Raw genomic sequence first — 22,967 nt, forward strand, 5'->3', positions numbered from 1 at the left:
TATATTAAAAAACAGCTAAACATAATTAAATACGAAAAAGAAAAGAAAAAGAAAAAGAAAAAGAAAAGAAAAAAAAGAAGAAAAAAAAGAAAATAAGAAGGAAAAAGAAAAAAAAGAAAAAGGAAAAGAAAAAGAAAAAGAAAAAGAAAGAGAAAGAGAAAAAGGAAAAGGAAAAGAAAAAGAAAAAGGAAAAGAAAAGAAAAAGAAAAGAAAAAGGAAAAGAAAAGAAAAGAAAAGAATAGAAAAAAAAGTCAAATAAAAGCTATAAAAGCACCGACTTAAAGTTATTCGAAATATTTAAGTTCTACTCTGTATTTAAAAATTTCAACCCTCTAACCCTTTAAACTCTTTAATTCAGTCCAAAATCTCCCTCGATATATATTGCAGTTCTTTGATTGACGGACGTTGAAATGCTATTCGGCGATAGAGACATCAAACTTTGCGGGTCGCACTTCAAAGATAATGGAAATCAATGTGGTCATACTTTTGCCCGTCGTGCTTCGATTACTGAAGGACTGTTTGCTATCCCCATTAGTGTTCAGTCGGTACCAGCTGATATGGCAGATTTAGGGTGACTTACGGTGCCATCTGTCTTATCAATATACTTCGAAATCTTATCTCGCTATGTATCACATGTTTTCTACCACATATACATCGTAATTGTCAGACAACTAAAATAAAATGAAGTTACAAGGAAATAGGTATATAGGAAAAGAAAATCACAAACAAATAAATCTTAAAAAAAAAAATGCTTCACTACTAGTAGAATACTTAATAGCATCGTTCTTTACCTTTTTTTCGTGTTGAATACACGAAGGAAATATTTTTTTCGTATGAAGATTATTTAGATTAATATGGAGTACAAAAAAATAATAAAATAATAAAAAGAACAATAAACCCTAAAATACCCTCCAGAGCAGACTCCTGACCAGCAATCAATCAATACCATGAAATAAACTCTTATCATGATGAATGATCCAATCAAAACAAAACACCAAAACAGGTCGTGCAATAAATATACGATACCATAAAAGATCGATATCAAATGAAATAAAAACTTCTGTTACTTTATTAGGTTTTCGTAACCTGATATTGACCACTTTTAGGGGAATTGAAACTTCATCAGTGTATTCATCAGAGGTCAGAGAGGAATTCACAAGGTTGCACTGCTTGTTATTGACTAGTAAGTATATACCTATCTCAAAAAGCGCAGGCACAGGCGATAAAGCAATAGGTGATTTCAAGATCCAAGAATAGCTGGAATGACTTGTGTTTCTGCTTCTTATTCTCGTCAAGAACATGGACCTTAGTGTTGAGACTGATTCATTTTTCTCTGTATTGTAAATGCAAAGAAACCATTCATGTCGGAATGACCTATCGCCTTTGACGACTAGACGTTTCTTTTTTTTTTTTTTTTTTTTTTTTTTGAAATTTTTATATTTAATGATTACATTGTATGTAAACCACAATTGGCGTAAAAAATGCTAGTACTTGCCTAGTGGATGTGATAATTATAATTATTGATTAAATCTGAAACAAACTGTGGGCTGGGTTTGGGGAACTGACTGAATAAAGGGACATGCCCATTTCTAAAGGTCCTAAAGGGTATAAATGGAGTGTTAGCTGTACCTAAACTTTGATCAACCCATGCCGGAGGTGGCTTTTGGATAAAAGGTGATGGTCAACAGTTTAAAATACCGTAAATCCTCTATTTAGCCCCCCTCCCCCCCCTCTCAAATAAACCCCCCCTCTCTAATAAACCCCCCCCCCCTCTTAAAGGAAGAAATTGGTTAAGCCCCCCCCCCCCTCTCTTTTTACCACCCCCCCCCCCCCCCCCCCCCCCCCCTTTCCCCTTTCTAAAGAATCAAGTGTACTGATTAAAGGTAATTTATTAAAGTCTTGGTTGTTCAGAACTTTTCGTTTTAGCTTGCTTTGTTAATGTTACCGTGTTTTAGTTTTGCTATTCACAATAATCGTAAATTATACTTGAGAGACTAACACAGGTGAATCAAATAATAAAAATGCCATGTACATCACTACAGATTATGCGAGACGGTCAATAGTAATGCTTCCGCTTAATCCTGAGTTACAATCATATTACATACTGCGTTTCGAGACTAAATCAATAAGCCCCCCCTCTCAATTAAGCCCCCCCCCCCCTCTCCAATAAGCCCTCCCTCAAACGTGCCTGAAATAAATAAGCCCCCCGGGGAGGTAAATAGAGGATTTACGGTATATGTTTATGATATTAAAAAATCTTATGTTTTCAGTCCACAATGAGAGGTGGTCTATCCTTCATCGCCATCTTCCTGTGTCTCTTGTTTGTCGTCAGTGACATTGAACCTGTCCAGATGATTGACATTGAGTCACCTGCCAACATGTGGCAGAGAGAGATTGGTCACGTCTTCCTGGACACCAATGGTAGATTTTCAAATTAACTTCGCATTTGATTATTTTTTGAAGTAAAGTTCTGGTAGGAACTTTAATGGTGGTGTAGGCGCAATGACGAAACAAATTTTTTTTTTCCAGGTAATTGTTTGTATTTCTGATTATTTTGGTCATAATCCGAGGACCATCTTCAGCTATAAGTGATATTGAATATATCAAATGGTATTTGATAGATAGAGGCCTTGCACTATCACCTCATTTACATGAGAAAAAAAAATTAAAATAATGAGAAAATGAATAATTGGTTTCCCAGGGGAAAGAAACTATCGTTGTGCCTCCTGCCATGAGCTGCCATCTTCTAGCGAGGGAAGAGGATGAGCCGACCGAATAAAAAACATTTGGTCTAGAAAATAGGTTTCAAGCTCAAGGCGTGATTACACGGAACAGTTTTCTCTGCAACTCAGCGCCTCAAAACGGTGTGGCGACACAAGTTGCATGGAGCATTGCAGCGCCGTGTAATCTACAGCGCAATTTGAAAAAAAATGTTGCGAGTCAGGTTACACCAATTGTTTGCGTCCCTGTTGCACCGTGTAAACTTGTGATGCAACGCTGTTGCGAGTCAAAGTTGCAGATAAAATTGTTCCATGTAATCGCGCCTTTAAGTCTAGTGAGCGAATGCAAGATGCAAGATCGATTCTTCATACAGCATGCATAAAAATCGGCACCAACCCTTTCTTTTTAAATAGCTGTATATTATTTTCTTTTCAGAAAAAGTAGCGAAATATTCCTCGAAGGCAAAGGATAAAAGTAAAGACAACGACAAAGACGAAAAATAAATAACAACGCATGACAAGCTACTCTTGTTAACAAATGATCAAGAAATGCAATAAAATTATGGATGTTTAAATTTTTTGTTGTTATTGTTCTTTTTATGCAACTCAAGAATTCTTAACATATCAAACTTTTATTGAAGTCTGTGTGAATGCCCGTGGTTTTACACGTTTTGGGCTTCCTTTGTCAAAGGCCAGGTTTCTAACCCAATACAACATGATGAAATTTCCAGTGTTTTTTTGCTGCGATATTTTCAAGTTTTGATTCAAATTTTCGACATTTTAAGGCTTTTGAAGGTGGGAAAATCACCAAAAAGCAGAATATGTGCCCTTCCAAATAAAGCTGATGTTACACGGGACGTTTTGCAACGAAGATTTTTCGCGATACGACTCGTCGATTTTTAATACATGTTACGCTAGTCAACTTTTCGCGCAACGTTCGTTAGAAAGACAACATGTTACAACGGGACGATTTTTTTGTCGTTGCAAATCGTCCCGTTTTACATCAGCTTAAAGCTTACTAAAGATGGATGTAGAGTTGATGGCCGCGCGAATGGCAATATTAATTAGGTGGGAAGTTATAAACAAGATAAACGATGCTTAGGCAGATCCAATAGTTTTAGTGTAGAGAGGGGTCCGTTTGTCAAACATTGAGAAACATGTAATGTAAATCAGGCATTATACATAGGTAAGAATTGCCTGGGTCACGGGAACCTTTTGACTATCCTCTGGATCCACCAATGCGATGAATAGCTAGCGTTATCATACGCATTATTTAAAGCGTGTATGTGGGTGGAAGGGAGGGGGGGGGGGGTTGGAAGGGCTATAAGGGTATAGATTTCTATATTATAGAATATTGATGCGTTCACGACTGAAATACGTGGAAGTTAGCGTCTAAAGTCCCCAAATTAAGAGGGCGTCTCTGTAACAGCGTGCCACTCGATCTGGGCTCGAAAAATAGATTTCTTTTATATTCCTACCATCGAAAGTACTATCTATCCTCACTACAAAATTGCACTTAGAATTGTTCTAAATTCTTTTTTCCACCCGCTATGCGAATTTTTGTCCATCGACCCCAAATCAGTGAAAGACGCCGATTTTCGAGGTCGGCCGAGGGCTACTTTCAAAGTCTGTTTTCTCGGGTTTCTCTGCACATAAAAGCTAATTTTTCTATCCAGAACTTTAGTCTAGTGTAACTTCTGCATAAAAACAGTAATAGTTTTTTTTGGAATGCTCGAATTCTGAAAAATAATCCTAACTAATCGAGACTACTGAAAGCGTGACGTGGAAAGCTAAGATTATGAGACCTCGAATATTGCAAATTTCTCATTTGTGGCATCTAACCCAGCCCTAAAATATCATTCAACCTTGAGATAAGAAGCTATTTTATAGATGTGTGCAATAAAATTTGCGGCACATTGCGTTTCTACGAAATAAGCTAAGTTTCAAATTGTTCTATTTTCAGTTATTTCCTTGCGTGACACGACAGGCCGTTGGGTCTGTGACGGCTACTTCTTTGCTCATTATCCTCAATACCATTACCTAAAATATAATATGATGAATTAAACCTTAACTTTACAATATTTGTTCCAATATAAAAGATTTAAATGATCTACGGCTTCATTTAATAGTGTTTCTATAAGCTGTTTTGAAATTTCACCGCACAGTATTTTTTTTATTTCGAGCTCCGCGGGAGGTCAATCGTTATTTGTTTATTTAATTATAGTAAATTTAGTAAAGAAATACTCGCTTAGTAATATGTCGAAACATCCTAAATAGATGCAAAACTGAGAACTGTTCTTGTTTGTAGAGCTGAATATTTATAGTTTTTTTAGTTGAAGATAATATATCATTGATATCTTTGTCACTAGTCATTTAACATTCTCAACGTTTATTTCCTTTATAAGTTATCCATCATTTTTTATTGTGAAAAGGTATTTCGTCCTTCCGATATTTTTGAACTCCATATACTATCATTTTTTCGAAAAAATACTTTGCAGTCTTGACTGTTCTTCGGCTGAGACGACGATTTTTGCAACAGGTGCAAACAAACCTATGAATTCATTTATAACTACAGAACGAGTGATTGTGAAAATTATGATCATATAGGGGCGGCGGTTCGGAAGTGGAGGTTGCGGGTACTGGCTCCTCCAATTTAATAATTTTGAAGATATAGAGCTACTCTGTAAATTGCTCATTTTTCTTAGAGAAACATTCAGCTCTCACTCTACCCGAGTAAGTTCAACTACTTCGAAGCCAAGCTATTATGGTTGCGTCTAAAGCATTCTTTCAAAATCTGTGATGGTTGATATTCCTGAAATCTTTGGTAGATTGTTCTTATTGATGTTTTTATTGGACGGCCTTTTCTTTTATTGTTGTTTTGCTGTATTATTATTATCATTATCATTATCATTATCATTATCATTATCATTATCATTATCATAGCAATCAGGAGCATAGCAGTACAGGCAGAGCAGGAGTCATGTAGCAGGACAGGACAGGCATATCAGACAGAGCAGAGCATATCAAGCAGAGCAGATCAGGAGCAGAGCATACAGACAGTATCAGTATCATAGCAGAGTCAGATCAGATGCAGTAGCATGGAGGCAGTAGCATAGCATGAGCAGGACTACATATGCAGTAGCAGATCATTATCATTATCATTAGCATTATCATTAGCAGTGATGCATATCAGGATCATTATCATGATCATGATCATACATTATCATTATCATTATCATATCATATCATTACATTATAATCTATTATCATTATCATTATCATTATCATTATCATTATCATTATCATTATCATTACATTATCATTATCATTATCATATCATTATCATTATCATTATCATTATCATTATCATCATTATCATTATCATTATCCATTTTCATTATGTGATAATTGAATTCAAGCGTTTTTACGTTTTACATTGTTCTTTATTAGAGCCAAACTTCGTTCTAAACTACAGATGAGAAAAAGCGTGTTTCTCACCGTCGAACGACGTTGGCTTCTAACCACGCCGTCCGCCGGTGATGACGTCACGACTGTCGCGGTATGCAGCTACAATCATTATCATTGTCATTGTCAGTGTCAGTGTCAGTGTCAGTGTCAGTGTCAGTGTCAGTGTCAGTGTCAGTGTCAGTGTCAGTGTCAGTGTCAGTGTCAGTGTCAGTGTCAGTGTCAGTGTCAGTGTCAGTGTCAGTGTCAGTGTCAGTGTCAGTGTCAGTGTCATTGTCAGTGTCAGTGTCAGTGTCAGTGTCAGTGTCAGTGTCAGTGTCAGTGTCAGTGTCAGTGTCAGTGTCAGTGTCAGTGTCAGTGTCAGTGTCAGTGTCAGTGTCAGTGTCAGTGTCAGTGTCAGTGTCAGTGTCAGTGTCAGTGTCAGTGTCATTATCATCGATCATCAAAATAATATTTGCGCCTGGTGAGAAGGTTTGCAAAAGGTAAAGCAAAATACAGGGAAACTATGAAAACGTGGTCGCGTTTGCCGTTTGCGGGGGAAAAAAGTCAATCTAAAACTCTCTAATGTTCAGCTTCCGCCATTGAAGGCAGAGATCTTGTTTCTTTGATATAGTAGTCGCATAGATCGTACGTGTCATAATGCACTAGTCAATTGAAACCCCCGCGGCTAGCCGGGCACTAAACGGGGGCGTGACGCGTTTTTGATGTGCTTTTAAGAGCATGATTGCACCCGGGGCTCGGGGATTTAACGAATGGTTTTCTCAGCGGGGAATCGAGCGGGGATTTTAACGCTCGTTTTAATATGTAATAGCCTGGAAACAAGAGGTCGGCCATCTTGAAAAATACCAAAGAAGGCGTTGTGATTCCAAGCACAGGCAGCCCGTAGCCTAGTGCATAGCAGTATGTTCTACACAAAACACATGCTCAAACAAACTTAGTAGTTTCTACCTATACACTTTTACAATGAACTCCACAGATCGGAACCTTTCTTAAAATTGTAGCCTTATAGGTTCTTATTATCCTTCTTTCGCGGGGGTCGGGGGTGGGGGTTTCAATTGACTAGTGCATAATGGGGTGTTGCAGGCCAATGCTATCCTCAATTTCTTGTAACAGATTTACGTTCTGACTCTCGTATTACATCCTGAATGTCTTCCTCGTCTACCAAAGATCGTACATTTTGTTGAGGACTGGTCACGGAAATATCTCGTACTGTGGATTTTTTCCGCGAAGTGGAAAGACGCGAAAAGAATCCTGCAATCTGGGTCTTCGATAGCCCGATTCTACTCTTTCAAAGCGCCTTTCATTGTTCTCATTTTTCGCGCACCGCATTTCCGCGGCAACTTGTTCAGGGTCTGCTTTTCAACCAGTCCTCTCACCCAGGTCAAACTTCACTGTCAAATACGACCGCACATTTTCTGTAGAGCAGCTCCGGCTCTTGGTTTTAGAGCCCAGCCCATGCTAAGTGTTGAGGATGTCTCTTGAACAAGTGATATACTGTATAAGAAGCTTCGTCTGGTTCTCGGCGGAGCCCATCGTATAAAGTTTCATTTCTCTCTGATAATTTAGCTCTTAGATATATATTCGTATTTGTAATTATGGTTATTTGTATTATATTAAAGATGTAAATTTAAAAAAATATATTATGCATTGCTACATTGTTTTATATTATTTTATTTTTTTGCAAGAGTCTTCAATTTAGACGTCCTAGTCTAACTCACTAGTATTCAGTACAAAGACATATAGATTCAGTATTTCAAGTACTACTAATATAAGTATAGAGTTGATCAATAACGCTGCTAACGCGGGCGAGTACATCCTTCACTTACAATGATATAAATAATATGTTACCCTCAACTAAAAAAACTAGAAATATTCAGCTCTACAAACAAGAACACTTCTCATTTTTGGATCTCTTTAGTATGTTTCGAGATAAAGCGAGGATTTCTTTACTGCAATTAAATAAACAAATAGCGATTGACCTCCCGACCTTGAGATATTCAAATAAAAAAAATTACTGTGCGGTGAAATTTCAAAACAGCTTATAGAAACACTATTAAATGAAGCCGTAGATCATTTAAATCTTTTATATTGGAACAAATATTGTAAAGTTAAGGTTTAATTCATCATATTATGTTTTAGGTAATGGTATTGAGGATAATGAGCAAAGAAGTAGCCGTCACAGACCCAACGGCCTGTCGTGTCACGCAAGGAAATAACTGAAAATAGAACAATTTGAAACTTAGCTTATTTCGTAGAAACGCAATGTGCCGCAAATTTTATTGCACACATCTATAAAATAGCTTCTTATCTCAAGGTTGAATGATATTTTAGGGCTGGGTTAGGTGCCACAAATGAGAAATTTGCAATATTCGAGGTCTCATAATCTTAGCTTTCCACGTCACGCTTTCAGTAGTCTCGATTAGTTAGGATTATTTTTCAGAATTCGAGCATTCCAAAAAAAACTATTACTGTTTTTATGCAGAAGTTACACTAGACTAAAGTTCTGGATAGAAAAATTAGCTTTTATGTGCAGAGAAACCCGAGAAAACAGACTTTGAAAGTAGCCCTCGGCCGACCTCGAAAATCGGCGTCTTTCACTGATTTGGGGTCGATGGACAAAAATTCGCATAGCGGGTGGAAAAAAGAATTTAGAACAATTCTAAGTGCAATTTTGTAGTGAGGATAGATAGTACTTTCGATGGTAGGAATATAAAAGAAATCTATTTTTCGAGCCCAGATCGAGTGGCACGCTGTTACAGAGACGCCCTCTTAATACCTCTCTCTCCTTGGCCTCTGATTTTTTTCCTACATAGCAAGCTTATTGATGTCTTGAATACGAAGAAGTCAAATCGCTTGTCTTATAGGTCGGGCGGAGCCTTGTACTGGGACTGAGATCGAGTGATTTCTTTCGATCAAGCATTAGTTAATAGTATATGCACTTAATACTATTATTCACTTACTCCGACGAAGGAATAACGTCCGAAATGTCAGTGTTACAAAGCTTTTCACGGTGATCCAATTTATCTACAAGTTCCTACTGTTCTATTCAGAAACACCGACGCAGTCCACGCTAGTTCTACTAGTTATCACCACTCGTATGCACTTAATAAATGAAATATGAAATATACCCTTTCTTTGGATAACCTTTGTATTCAACGATAACTCCTTAAATATGCAAAAAGCAGTATTTGCATATATTTGTTCAACGATTTATTTTCAAAAAATATATTTTTGTTAATGATATAAACTTAACTATAGTTTTCTCATTTCTGACATTCCTATTAACTGATAAAATTCATTTGAAAAAAATGGCAAAACCTCCATCAAATTGTGCAGTAAACGTGCTAACCTAGCTATACATTTACGATTCACATAGAAGTAGTAAATTATATGCCATCATCAAATCATGCAAATCAGTAGCGGTATATAGCGAATTATTTTAAACCAAGATTTTGCGAGTTTCTTGTAAGCATTAATTGCAGCTTGATGCGTTGCAACATATTATGACAATAGCCTTTTAGATTCCAAATTCAGTAACCGTCAAATTTCATTTTTACGTTCATGCCTTATCGCAGTTCTAGATCTGAATAATGAAAAAAAAATCTCAGGATGCGAGAGATCTTCTAATATTTTGTTAATACAGCACCGCTACCATTAATTCATGCGTTTTCATTGATAGAAGCTTAATGGCTGATGTCATGGCAACCGCGATATTTTCAGCAGAAAAACGTGATCTGGGCGTATGTTAATGAAAGATTCGTATTCTGTTACTGAAACCATAATCCTGCAAAACAAAAAGCCTCCCATCATTAGTAACCGCAACATCAACATAACGACATAAACCAAACTTCTCCTGTTCTTCACCAAACGTACTCAGAAACTTCCCATCCAGAGAATAAATCTGAATACCAAGACCTTTACAGTCGCTAACAAGTAAGTTATTGTCACTATCGATGGTAAGGCCACGCGGTCGAAGCTCAACATGAGGGTCGCTTTCTTTCAATCCAATATTATACAAAAACGATCCATTATCGTCAAATACCTTGACAACGCTCCCATCAGCGTACGACACGAAAAACCGTCCGCGGTCGTAAGTTATATAAGCCGGAAACCGGCCATTCTCGGTGTTGTTGAATTGCCGAATGAACTTGCCATTATCCGAGAAAAGCTTTACTCCGGGTGATTGTCCACCGCTACAAACAGCGATGTTACCTCTCTCTGTGACACATATACCTTGAGGGTGTTCAACTTCGTCTTGACCAAAACCCAAGATGATTTCCTTTTCTTTAGAGTATATTTGTATACGATTATTTTCAGTATCCGACACTAGGAGGTTGTTTTCTGAGTCGAAGGTTACCCCCGAGGGCCAGCGCATGCCACCTTTTTGGTTACCCGCTGAACCAAACTGGCGGATAAATTTAGGTTGTTTTCCATGGCAGTCAAAAAGTTGAATTCTATGGTTACCGCTGTCCGCAACCGCAAGCTCACCGCAGCCGTTCGTTGCTACGGCGCGGGGTTGTTGAAAAAGCTGTTCGTTCCCGCCAGATCCAAAGATATCCAAGAGTTTGTAGCGTTCGCCGACTTGGAGCAGGAATGGACTTCCCTTCACGTTCTTGTCATTTATTAACACGGTGATATCGTGGCTTCCGATTAACTGTGGAGTAAAACTCACAATGTACCGGCCATCTTTGCGGTCATCAATATCAGCATTAATAAAAACATTTCTTGGGTCACTAACTTTGACTGTCACGTTGTCGCCTTTAGCGTGACACATTCTTCCAGACGTACTTCCTGTCACGACAGTAAACTGTGATTGGTGGTTTGGGTGACCCTCATGTAAACCCTTTCCCTCGACTGTAGAACTCTGTATATCAGTAGGACTCACATGGACTCTGCCTAGTATACTTTTCTGAATAGTCTCGTCCACGCTCTTATCAGTAACATAAGAAATCGTGACAACTTCCGGTGTTTTCATCGAGGTCTCTTGCGTGACTTTTTCCAATTCGTCACACCTTCTCGTCACAAATGGAAATGTTTGTAAAATCTCTGAATCTAGATTCCTCTGAAGAACTGAATGAGAGAATTCTATACATTCATTTAATTGGTTCATTTTATTTTCAAATGTCTTTCTTTGTGAGGAAAATTTACGGCTGTGTTCTTTGTAAATATTATCAAGCTTCACCATCATCTGTAGTTCATGATTTTTTAATATCTCGATTAGAGATTCAATTCTCTTTTTAATCTGCAGTCTCACCGTATTTAAATTTCTTTCTAGCAACATTGCTGCATCATTTGCTCTTTTAACTTGACGCTCACAAATAGGAATCCTAGATTTTAGCTTCTTTATACCTTCGGATAGCAAGGGCTTACGAGTTTCCGAAGCTTGGCCGAGCGATGTTGAGGAATGCCCTTGGTGCATTGAAAGTACACATTTATGGCATATACATGTGTTACAGTCGTTACATAGGAATTCGAACGCCTGTTCCTCGTGGCTCTGTTTGCCACAAGTAAGCGGCTTTCGTAATAAACTCCTCACGTCTTTGGGTTGAAAATTATCCAAGCGAACAACTCTATGCTCCTTTAAAATCTTTACCAAAGAATGAGCCTTGAGGCACTCCGTACACAAAAATTCCCCGCAGTGGAAACAATAGCTCACGACAGACGAACCCTTGTTACAGCTTCCGCAGCTTGCCGACGAATCTTGTGGGTTTTCCAACAGTCGTAAATCCAATAAACGTCTATGATATAAGGATGGTGGCAGCGTCTCAGGAGTATAAGGTTCGGGAAGCTCGACTCCCTTAGGGCATTTTGGACACTGAAGAAAATCCTTCCCTTGGCGATTACGGACTAAATCTCGAACACACTCAGCACAAAACGAATGTAGACAAGGCAGTATTTTAGGATTTTTGAAAGGCCTGGAACAAATAGGGCAGATGGATTCCTCTTGGACATCACGAAGCAATGTTTCTGTGTCAGTAGAATCATCGTTCATTGCCGCCATTTTGTTTACTAGAAAGACGAGAGGGAGTGGAACTAGACTCGAGCGGGCGCGGGAGTGACTAAGCGTTCAAGCATCTCACGAAATGATATTATGCAAAGGTGATGGTTTTGTCATCCTGCGGTGTTCCATCTGGTTAACAGATAAGCTACTATCTATTTCTTTTAATCGAGCAAAATTTATATACCTTTTTATTCAAAAACGAAATAAAATAGTCAGTAGCAGCATATAATTCATAAAAACAGTAACATAGGCCAACTGCAGACTCAGAGCAAATTTTGCTCAAATCGATCTATTTTCGCTTACTTGACCGATAATTTTATTGGAATTTTTCATATATTTTAATGGTAGTGTTTTGCTTTTTTATCCTTATGCTCGAGTACGTTTTTTCTTATTTTTTTTTATAGTCATTTATAACAATTACAACTTGTATGCGATTTTGGATGGCAAAGTTTTAATGACGCCAGTTTAAAAGTAATCCTGATGAGCAAAATTCGATTGGGATTCAAAAATTAGAGAAAGATGAAATTGCAGATAAAATATAGACTAATAGGATCGTTTATTAAAGATCGATAACATAACCACTTTCGAAAACAGAAAATCAAAAAAAAAAAAAGAAACAAATTATCGGATAAACTCAGAATATTGGAAAAAATATAACAATAGATATGACCTATTCAGATACCTCAGAGCGAAGTTTGGAAAGATTAACTTCTAAAAATAGATATGATCTATCCAGTTATCTGGAGGGGTTCGGGGAGATCGGGGATTTCCAATATCCTATGACATCTCACTTTGGGCTGTTCTAAAAATAGATATGAACTGTCCAGATTCCCGGAGGTAGGGCGGGAGGTCTGGGAAATTGCTCCGGAGTTGCTTTCGTTATCGGAATGGCTTCTGATTGGTTCTTAAATCCTATGACGTTACGCTTAAGGCTCTGACCTAACTACTCCTAGTGTGATGACGTCATCTCTAGGGCTGATTCGCGATCAGCCCTGATCCGCCCGTCCAAGAACATTCTGCACACTACTTAGGGATTATTACAAAGGCAGCACCTTCTCCTCAGTGGAAACAAAACGTTTTAGTTCATAACGTAGTGAACAAGTAGCCAATATATAAGTGATGAGTCCCTAATTTTATCCAAAGCTGCTGATAATTCACTTTTAAGTAATGGAAAAAAAATTGGAAAAAATTCCCATTTAATATTGCAGAATATTGGGTCGTATTTTTGGCCTTTATTCTTTTTTTTTTGTTTTGTTGTTGTTGTTGTTGTTGTTGTTGTTGTTGTCGTTGTTGTTGTCGTTGTTGTCGTTGTTGTTGTTGTAGCTACAATAGTTGTAAATTCAAAACTTGTCCATGGCTATAGGTTTTTTATTTATTTATCTATTTTGTTTTATTGATACATTATAATAAAGCGTTCGAACCTGTGCTTGATTAATTGAGAAATTTTCGAGGCCAGCAATTTCTTTAGCCCTTGTGTTCATCAAATTCGTGTGAATTCGAGTGTGCTGTGTGAGCCAATCAAGACATGATTAATCAAATTTGAAAAATAACACGTTAAAAAAACAAAATTGGAAAAAAATCCTCATATTAGCAGACCCATTATCATGGTGCTCATCCTGGAATAGACAAATACTTAGTAGAAATATCAAATGATTATTGTAAAACACATATATGTTACTTAAATTCTTATTTTTTCGTGACGGCATGCATTTGCTCTTTTCTTGTCTGATACTATTCATTAGGAATTCATTAGTGGTTACAGCCTTCCCTTCAGAAGATTTGGAAAATGTTCCAAGAACACAAAATCTTTGGGTCCAACAACTATTTTCTGTTTGGTGTTGGTTGAGTACTTTCAGAGATGTGTGCGTAAACATTTCGTATGAACCGCACCATATTTCTAATATACTAATGAGTGTGATGTCATTATAGGCATGATTAAATATACAAAACTTTTCTAGGGCAGCAAAATATCCCGTATATAACGTCATTGCCTTACTCAGGGTTTATAGGAAATTGATAGCAAATTTGTTTTCTCATAGTAATAAGTGTTGCAATTTAAAAACGAAGAGAAGCAAATTTAAATTCCTATAACGACATCACACTCATTAACAAATTGGAAGTATAATCTTGATATCTCCAAGATGCATCACTCAAACCATATGAAATTCTTTTACCATTTTAACTATTCACTTTATGTAGAAGCAATACTGAAAATATTAAGTTAGGTGGCATAGGCACTTTAAGTATAAATAGCAAGCATGTGGCCTTTTCGACTTGGGCGTAATGTCTTCCCATTTCAGACGACGTGTCATTCTCTTGATAATAAGATTATTTGTTTGAGTCCTATTGATATTCATTTGTTTTCGCATGCACGGCCGTTAAACAAGGAAATGGTACTCTAGGGAATGACACGGGGTCTGAAATGGGAAAACATTACACGCAAGCTTGGTCGATTGCCAACAGCAGTGAGCAGCGAGAATTAGAAGATCCATCTGTTTTATTTTTTCGTTAATGTACAAAATAAGGAGTGAGCCAATGATTCTGCAGCAGTTGGTCGATTCCTTGCTTCGTATTTAAGTAGTTGCACCACGAGGTTAGCACCTTCAGGACTAAGAGAGTAGTCCCTTCCTTTGAAATAGCCATGAAGTAGGTTTGTTTCAGTTTCGTCACCAAACTGCAATTCATCTTTATTAGCGCCATCCTTTAAAGAAAACAGGTGCTTGTTTGCTGACAAAATGTAATGAAGAAGAAGACCACAGGAATACATGTCCGATGCTTTAGAGTGTCGATCTTTTACCAACACTTCTGGAGCAATCCAATATCTTCTTCCAGCAGTGGTACCAAACACTGTAGTAGAGTTATATTCGATAAGGCAGCTTAGACCAAAGTCAGCAATCTTCAAACAAAGCTTGGGATACCATTTATATAAAATATTACTTGGTTTGAGATCCCGGTGAAGAATGTTATGTAAATGCAAAAAGTTCAGTCCCTGTAAGACATCTTGACAAAGTTGCACACTATCCTTTAAATCAAACCTAGGACTTTCGAAGTACTCGTCCAGAGTTCCCTCCATCGATTCTGAAACCACATAGCAAAGGTTTTTCTCCTCCAAAAAACGAAAGATAACGAACTACCTGTTCACAACCTACGGCAGCAGTGAGATTTTTTATTTCTCGTTTATTTTGTGGCCGAATAAGCCACGGTTTTTTTATTCGCTTGATTGCCACTTCTCTGCCGTCTTTCTCGTTAATTCCCGCAAAAACAAATCCGAAAGAACCACTTGCTAATTGTTTTTGATGATACCAAATACTGTTGAACGTTCTCACATTCCTGTCGCCTGGCAATTTTAGCAAGAACTGGCTTGTACCTCCTCGAAACGGAAGTCCAAGGAATGAGTCAAGGGGTTTAGTCCATTTCTATCGGACTGCTCAGAAGTTTTTTCAGTGCAGGACATGCCTCTGCTATATCCAGACAAGATTGGCCAATAGAATCAGGAATCGTACAGTCAGCTCCATACCAAAGAAGGCGTTTGGCGATGATCCAGTGCACAGATGTTGTTTCATCCTCGGCAGAGTCTTCTCCGGCCAGTGATGAATGATTGTAATCACTAGCCGTTTGAGAAACATCATTGAAAACATCTATTATATTTCTACAGCAATAGTGAAGTGGAGTCTCTCCATCACATCGTAGGGACCTGTTAGGATTCTCTCTTGCCTTGAGAATTATTTCAACAAGGTTCATCTTCCATAGAGCTCTTTTCGATCTGTCTTTGCAAATGACTTTCAAAACAGAAACTGCGATTGTATCCGACTCAAGCAGCTTCATTTTTACAGCAGTTTCCAGAAAGGTCTTTGCAAGAACAAAGGCCTCCGATTCAACAAGAACTCCCAAGACAGATTGTCCATGCTTATCTGCAACCCATGGATCAAGATGTTTCTCGAAAACTGCTTCCCAAAACGTATTTGGGCTTATGGATACGTCTTCATAAAACGCTTCAAGGATATGATTATCGTTTTTAGTTTGATTTTTTTGTTTAAATCTCAAGGCAGCGGAGAGTGCACGTCTGTATCCAGAGCGGGAATCCTTTGACAGACGTTTGGATACGTCTTCATAAAACGCTTCAAGGAAATGATTACTGTATGTAGTTCTTTGTTTGAATCTCAATGCAGCGGAGAGTAGAGGCGTGTGTCCAGAGGAATCCACATCGTTTGGATTTGCACCTTCTTCTAACAAAAGTTTGGCTGCACGCCATGTTGTACACAAATGTAAAGGTGTTTCATCATTTTCATTTCTGGTATTTAATCTAGCTCCACACTTTAATAAGAGGTTCAAAATTTTTCTTAGATATTGCCAATCATTCTCTTGAGAAAGTTCGATACATTTCAATTCCGACCAGAGATGGAGTGGTGAATTGAGATGGGCGTCTCTCCTGTTGATAGTTACATGTGCTGCTGTATCTGCCTCACAGCACAACTGTAAAAGGTCTGCAACTTCGCCCAAGACTTTTCCCCTCTCACTCGTTTTCGTGCGAAAATAAAGAACTCGTTCAAAGAGAATCAAGATCAAATGAAAAAGGGAATTTCCACCTTTTTCGATGTCATCTACACTTGATCCCTTTTCAATCAGATTCCCGTAAACTTGTGTAAATACTAAATCAAATTTTGTATTTATACCATTTATGCCATGGAGAAACTTCTCAGACAAACAAAACAAAGCGGGAGTTTCTCTTTGGTGATTTTTTGCGTTAAATGAAGCATCGACTTCTTTTAGACTCCGACATATGTCATTTACCGTCTCTTGTGACACATTCTCGAATATCAAACGAGTTGCATAGTGAAGAGCTGTATTCCCTTGTGAGTCAGCAGTGTTTGGATCAGCACCTAGTTCTACAAGTGGGGCAAGAATTTTGGACACCACGTTTTCATAGATATCTTTTTCGCTCTTGTAATTCTCCATTGTCGTCAAAATCCCATTAAGGATTGGCTGTCTAGGGTCCTCTTCTTCCATGTAATATTTGGCTGTCTCCAAAGCATCAGACAGCGATTCCATTTGAAATTTACCGAAACGAGTGCTTATACGTAGTTTTAAGCTACTACAAAACACCACACTGACCAAACTCTCGAAGATAGTCTCTGGTTGGATACCATTTTCTCTGAGCAGATCGAGCCCTTCGGACATGTCATTTCCTTTTCGTAAACAGTGTTCAACGAAGAAAGCAATAATGCTGACATTGCAATTGTCTCTCGCTTTAAGATTTGCTCCTTTGTCAATCAAGAGACTTGCTGTTTCAAGTGACGTTATCAATGCATAGAACATTGGGGTTCTACCATAGTTATCTTTTGCATTTAGCAGAGAACCACCATCCTCAATTAACATCTGTGTAATGGATATATTTGCAGGACCGTTAAAAAACACGAATGGTATTTCAGAAACAAAAATATTTTCCCTTCCAAAAGTGTTCAGGTTCATATTCATGTCAAAAGTGTCCAGGTCAATTTCCATGTCAGTTTCCGATTCCGTTTCCGATTCCGTTTCCGATTCCGTTTCCGATTCCGTTTCCGATTCCGTTTCCGATTCCCATTCCCATTCCCATTCCCATTCCCTTGCCGATTCCGATTCCGTTTCCGATTCCCATTCCCATTCCGATTCCCTTGCCGATTCTGATTCCGTTTCTGATTCCGTTTTCGATTTCGTTTCCGATTCCGTTTTCGACTTTGTTTCCGATTCGGCATCCGATTTCGTTTCCGAATTCGTTTCCGATTCCGTTTTAGATTTCATTTCCAATTCCGTTACCGATTCCGTTTTCGATTCGGTTTTCGATTCGGTTTTCGATTCCGTTTCCGATTTCGTTTCCGATTTCGTTTCCGATTCCTTCTCCGATTCCGTTTCCGATTTCGTTTCCGATTCCTTCTCCGATTTCGTTTCCGATTTCGTTTCCGATTTCGTTTCCGATTTCGTTTCCAATTCCGTTTTCGATTTTGTTTCCAATTCCGTTACCGATTTCTTTTCCGATTCCGTAATCGATTACATTTCCGATTCCGTTTCCGATTCCGTTTCCGATTCCGTTTCCGATTCCGTTTTCGATTCCGTTTCCGATACCTTCTCCGATTCCGTTTCCGATTTCGTTTCCGATTTCATCTCCGATTTCGTTTCCGATTCCGTTACCGATTTTGTTTCCGATTCCGTTTCCGATTTCGTTCTCAAGATTATTCCCATGTCTATTACATCAAGATCAATCCTTTCAGAAAAGATAGATTTGTTGTACAACTTATGAACAGCATAAAACAAAGCAGTTTTCCCTTTATTATCCCTTTTGTTGACATGAACACCTGCATCGATTAACATACGAACCACATTTTTACTGTTCCGATCCCTAACAGCGTAAAACAAAACAGTTTTCCCCTCCTTATCCGTTTCGTTGACATCTGCACCAGCATCAAGTAATATACGAACAATATTTTCATTGTACGGTTTTACAGCAGCATAAAACAAAGCAGTTTTTCCTTCGTTATCCTTTATGTTTACATCAGCACCATCATCAACCAATGCACGAACTACACTTTTATTGTAAATTCGTTGGACAGCATAGAACAAAGCAGTTTTTCCTTCGTTATCTTTTATGTTCACATCAGCACCATCATCAATCAATGCATGAACCATATTTTGATTGTGAATTCGTCGAACAGCATAGAACAAAGCAGTTCTTCCCGTATTATCCGTTTTGTTGACATCAGTACCAGTATTAATCAATGCACGGTCCATACTTCCATTGATATCCACACTAGCATAAAACAAAGCGGTTTTTTCATTCACTTATCAGATAGAGTACAAACACTAAAACTGCACACTAAAAGTGTGCAACATAAATATTACTATATAAATATTTGTTATTTACCGGCCAGGAGGTCCGGATAGGGAAAAACTGTGGCCAAGGTCTTGAATATACGGACCGAGGGCACAGTTTTTCCCTATCCGGACCGACTATAGGACGGTAAATAACTTATTTGTTTTTTTCCCGTATTTTTTTACTTGTTTTTGTAATCGTTTTGTTTTGTTGTTTAGCGGCAAAGGATACCGGACCGCGCGCGTGGGCAGATACTGATAAGATACCGCCCGCTCAACCAGCCAATCAGAACTCACCATTTTTTAGGATACTGTACATAATGACTGTTTGGCCGTGAGACAAACAAATTAATGGCGGACGAAAATAAATCGTAAAATTTTGGCACTTTCCTTTTGAATATCAGAAAGATATTTCAGTGAGTGGTTCTCAATGTATTCAAGATTATTTCAGCAAAGTTTCAGCTCGAATGAAAGAGTTTTTTAATTTTGGAGCGCTTTTCGTCCAAGTAGCACCTTAACGCCGACACAACAAAGCTCCTATTTATTATTAGCATCACTGTTAACGCATCACAATGGCCGCCATGCTTTTTACTTTTAAACTTTCCTGGGGAATGGCTTGCAACCCACCAGGCGAATTGATATAAATATGTACTTACCTTACTTGGTCTTACTTTCTTGTTTCTTTTCGTTTGCTCTCTTGTGGCTTTCAATGATAAGAGATTGTTGTCTTCGTCATGTCTTCATCAAGTCACTTTTCGCTTCCGCTTGAGAGCTTTATTAATCTAACGTTTTCAGAGGAAAATTATTCTTTGGTATATATGGCATATATATGTGCGTATGAAGAATATATATGAAATATAAATTTGTACTGCGGTTGTAATGTATCGAATTGAGGTGATCCTTTCAGCATATGAGGCAACATATGAGACTTGGTAGCTCAGTGGTTAGAGCATTTCACCGGAATCGTGATAGCACGGGTTGAAATCTTTTTTCTGAGTCTTTCAATTTGCAGCTGCATAAGATGCTTCATATACTGCGAGGATCAGCTCAATTCGATACATTACAACCACAGTACAAATATATATCCTCATGCACATATATAAACCATTAACTTGCCAACCAGTCTTCTTCACAATCGCTTTACTGTTTTATTATTATTGATATAAATATGTACTTTCCTTACTTGGTTTGTCTTGGTTTGCCGGTTCTTGTAACTTGAATGATAAGAGATTTATATATTCGTCATCAAATCACTTTTGACTTCCGCGTTCCTGTACTTTACAGTTCCCCTCTTAGTCCAAGATTTAGAAGCACATAAATATATCTTCTATAAGGTAGCTTTAGAAACCTTGCTGTGCTAATGTCTTTGGAGAAGCAAAGAGGTAGATGGATTCTAAGAATTCATGATATTACCGTTAATTCACTAGCATTTTTGAAAGTTGATGTTGAGCACTCTTCTCACTAAATAATGAATTTGTGTCACTTTCTATCATTTCACAGCCATAGCAAACTCTTTTGATTGGTTTCTGCATGTTAACAAACTTTTCGTAGTTGAATGGATTTAAAATTTACACCAGCAGGCATCATTACCGTACAATAGAGTTTGTGATCACGAATATTCCAGTGGAATCAACACCGCTTTTGTAAGGATAAACAAGAAATATATCGAAATCAGTTTTTATTTAGAGAGGGTGCCAAATAAGTGAGAATTGTCAGTTATCTTTAGAAACCTAGCTCTAGGCAAAAGTCAAAATTGAATTCCAACTAAGGAACAAGCTACGAAGCCTAGATATCTTAGGAGAAAAATCAGATGTTATCAACAACCGTGGGAATGAGTGATTGTGATTGGCTGAGCTCAATATGATACTGTTTTTGCTATTTCCAAATTGGCTAAATACTTTTTCATCTTAGTTTTCGTTCAAGTGGTCCCTGTTCGTGTTACAGTAAAACCTCGACAATTTGTTTTTCCAATGAATTGAATAGTTTGCACCCGCGAATATGCGAATTGAAGCTTAAAAATAGCACATTGAGAAACCCCCATCGAGCTACCTTAAATCATTGTTATTCAAATAAAGAAACGATTCAATTTTTTCAATCTTACTCATCTTGTTTTTCATGAGCCAGGATCACAATGCATTATTTGTGAGAGCGAATATCTCCTAGTGTTTACTATTTCTGCTTGTCAAAATGAAGTATTTTTCACTGATAACAACACAATATACTATTCCAAGAGAAAATGAACTAAGAGAAGGAATCCCCGTGCCCCATCATGTGCACACTTTGATGCTATTTTTAGGATCATTGATGTTTTTTTTAGGATCATTGATGCTATTTTTAGGATCATTGATGCTATTTTTAGGATCATTGATGCTATTTTTAGGATCATTGATGCTATTTTTAGAATCATTGATGCTATTTTTAGGATCATTGATGCTATTTTTAGGATCATTGATGCTATTTTTAGGATCATTGATGCTATTTTTAGGATCATTGATGCTATTTTTAGGATCATTGATGCTATTTTTAGGATCATTGATGCTATTTTTAGGATCATTGATGCTATTTTTAGGATCATTGATGCTATTTTTAACTCGTTACCATGCCCGCGCGATAATCATGCTTCCTTTAATGCCTCGTCTTAGGACACGAAAAGCGCCATATTTCGCTACGTCAACGACAAAAACACAGGCTTTGTTTATTTCAAGACTGGAATCCGCCTACCCTCAAGAAATCAACCAATCAGGTTCTTCGCTCAAAATATCTCCAAGCTAAAAATAGCATCAAACGGTGCACATGATGGTTACAAGGCTATATAGGTAGGATTCCTTCTCTTAGTTCATATTCTCTTGACTATTTCTAATAAAGAGGTTTTGAACCACCGCGTGACGGCAGCCACGTTAGATAGCAGGAACAATACAATCGTTTTACATGAGAAAGAATCTTTAATCCCCGAGAGCAAAGGAATTTTATTGTTCTGCCATCTAACCACAGGCTGCCCAAGTTGTATTATGGGATGGGCACGTGATGGTGCAAATCCTCTATATAATATGTAGTAATAAATTATGCGTTCGGTGTGTATATAATGAAGTAGAGAGAATAAGAGAAAAATATTAAATGCCCTTGGCAGGATCCAAACCCACGTCTTCGGTATTCTAGTCCGATGTGTTAAACACTACACTACAAGGACCAACCACGCTGGTAACGCAGCCAGAATATGAAATATGAATATGAATATGAATATGAATCCTGCCAAGGGCATTTGATATTTTTCTCTTATTCTCTCTCTCTATATATGTGTTGGATCTTGTCGCAGATAAGCTTTATTTTCTACTTTTGGAGTTCCGTAGATGCTGTTTTTATAACTTATTGCGATTTTGAGCCGACAATACGGGTTTATATTGGCGGCTAGTTGGGAGAAAATATATTCCGTATTGGTCGTAGTCGACGAAGGCCAATACGGAATATATTTTCTTCCAACGCCGCCAATATAAACCCGTATTGTCGGCTCAAAATCGCAATAAGTTTTGTATCGCGATCCTCCTATTCTTAAATCTTAAAATAAAGAAAAAAGCGATTAAAAAGCCTGATTCGTTTGAAGTTCTCACTACCTAACAGTGGTCACCCTAGCAACGGTTTCTGGAAAATTGCCGAGCACATTTTTGAGTTTTCGCAAAAAAAAAGATTTTTTGTAAGTTTTACCTGTTTTGATTGTACTTTTAACACTAGAATTAATTTCATTACTCTGCTTTGTAAAACAAATAGTTAAGAGAATTTATTTGATTTTACAACTATTTTTGTCATGAAATAACTTCTAAAAGTCGAGTTTTCTTCGAAAGTTTAGATTGAATGAAAACAAATATTTGGCGTTGTTTTTCACTCACCTGTAGCAGAAAGCGTAGGAACAGCATATCATGTTCTTATCCTTGTGTATCACAAGT

At 37.7% G+C, this 22,967-nt stretch overlaps 3 protein-coding genes and 1 long non-coding RNA gene across 4 annotated transcripts; 1 reads left to right on the forward strand and 3 right to left on the reverse strand.

The window, feature by feature from the left end:
• The first annotated feature begins 1,117 nt into the window (after nucleotides 1–1,117).
• Nucleotides 1,118–3,276, forward strand: LOC116302901 (uncharacterized). Its single transcript, XR_004197901.2, has 3 exons — nucleotides 1,118–1,183; nucleotides 2,271–2,421; nucleotides 3,157–3,276. It is a non-coding gene; the product is annotated as an uncharacterized LOC116302901 (long non-coding RNA).
• A 6,654-nt stretch (nucleotides 3,277–9,930) lies between these two features.
• Nucleotides 9,931–12,186, reverse strand: LOC116302902 (E3 ubiquitin-protein ligase TRIM45-like). The gene has a single exon (XM_089027557.1). The coding sequence runs from the start codon at nucleotides 12,184–12,186 to the stop codon at nucleotides 9,931–9,933; it is 2,256 nt and encodes a 751-aa protein (XP_088883683.1).
• A 3,400-nt stretch (nucleotides 12,187–15,586) lies between these two features.
• LOC148912600 (uncharacterized) lies at nucleotides 15,587–18,031 on the reverse strand. Its single transcript, XM_089027106.1, has one exon. The coding sequence runs from the start codon at nucleotides 17,962–17,964 to the stop codon at nucleotides 15,592–15,594; it is 2,373 nt and encodes a 790-aa protein (XP_088883232.1). The 5' UTR covers nucleotides 17,965–18,031; the 3' UTR covers nucleotides 15,587–15,591.
• A 119-nt stretch (nucleotides 18,032–18,150) lies between these two features.
• On the reverse strand, nucleotides 18,151–20,466 carry LOC116302909 (uncharacterized). Its single transcript, XM_031712319.2, has 3 exons — nucleotides 20,213–20,466; nucleotides 19,686–19,811; nucleotides 18,151–18,967 (listed from the first exon to the last, which is right to left on the reverse strand). The coding sequence occupies exon 3, from the start codon at nucleotides 18,946–18,948 to the stop codon at nucleotides 18,211–18,213; it is 738 nt and encodes a 245-aa protein (XP_031568179.2). The 5' UTR covers nucleotides 18,949–18,967; nucleotides 19,686–19,811; nucleotides 20,213–20,466; the 3' UTR covers nucleotides 18,151–18,210.
• Nucleotides 20,467–22,967: the final 2,501 nt, after the last annotated feature.

Source organism: Actinia tenebrosa, unplaced genomic scaffold (assembly GCF_029948245.1).
Source record: "Actinia tenebrosa isolate PJP-AT-01 unplaced genomic scaffold, QUT_ActTen_1.0 PGA_scaffold11__36_contigs__length_13525064, whole genome shotgun sequence".
NCBI lineage: Eukaryota > Metazoa > Cnidaria > Anthozoa > Actiniaria > Actiniidae > Actinia > Actinia tenebrosa.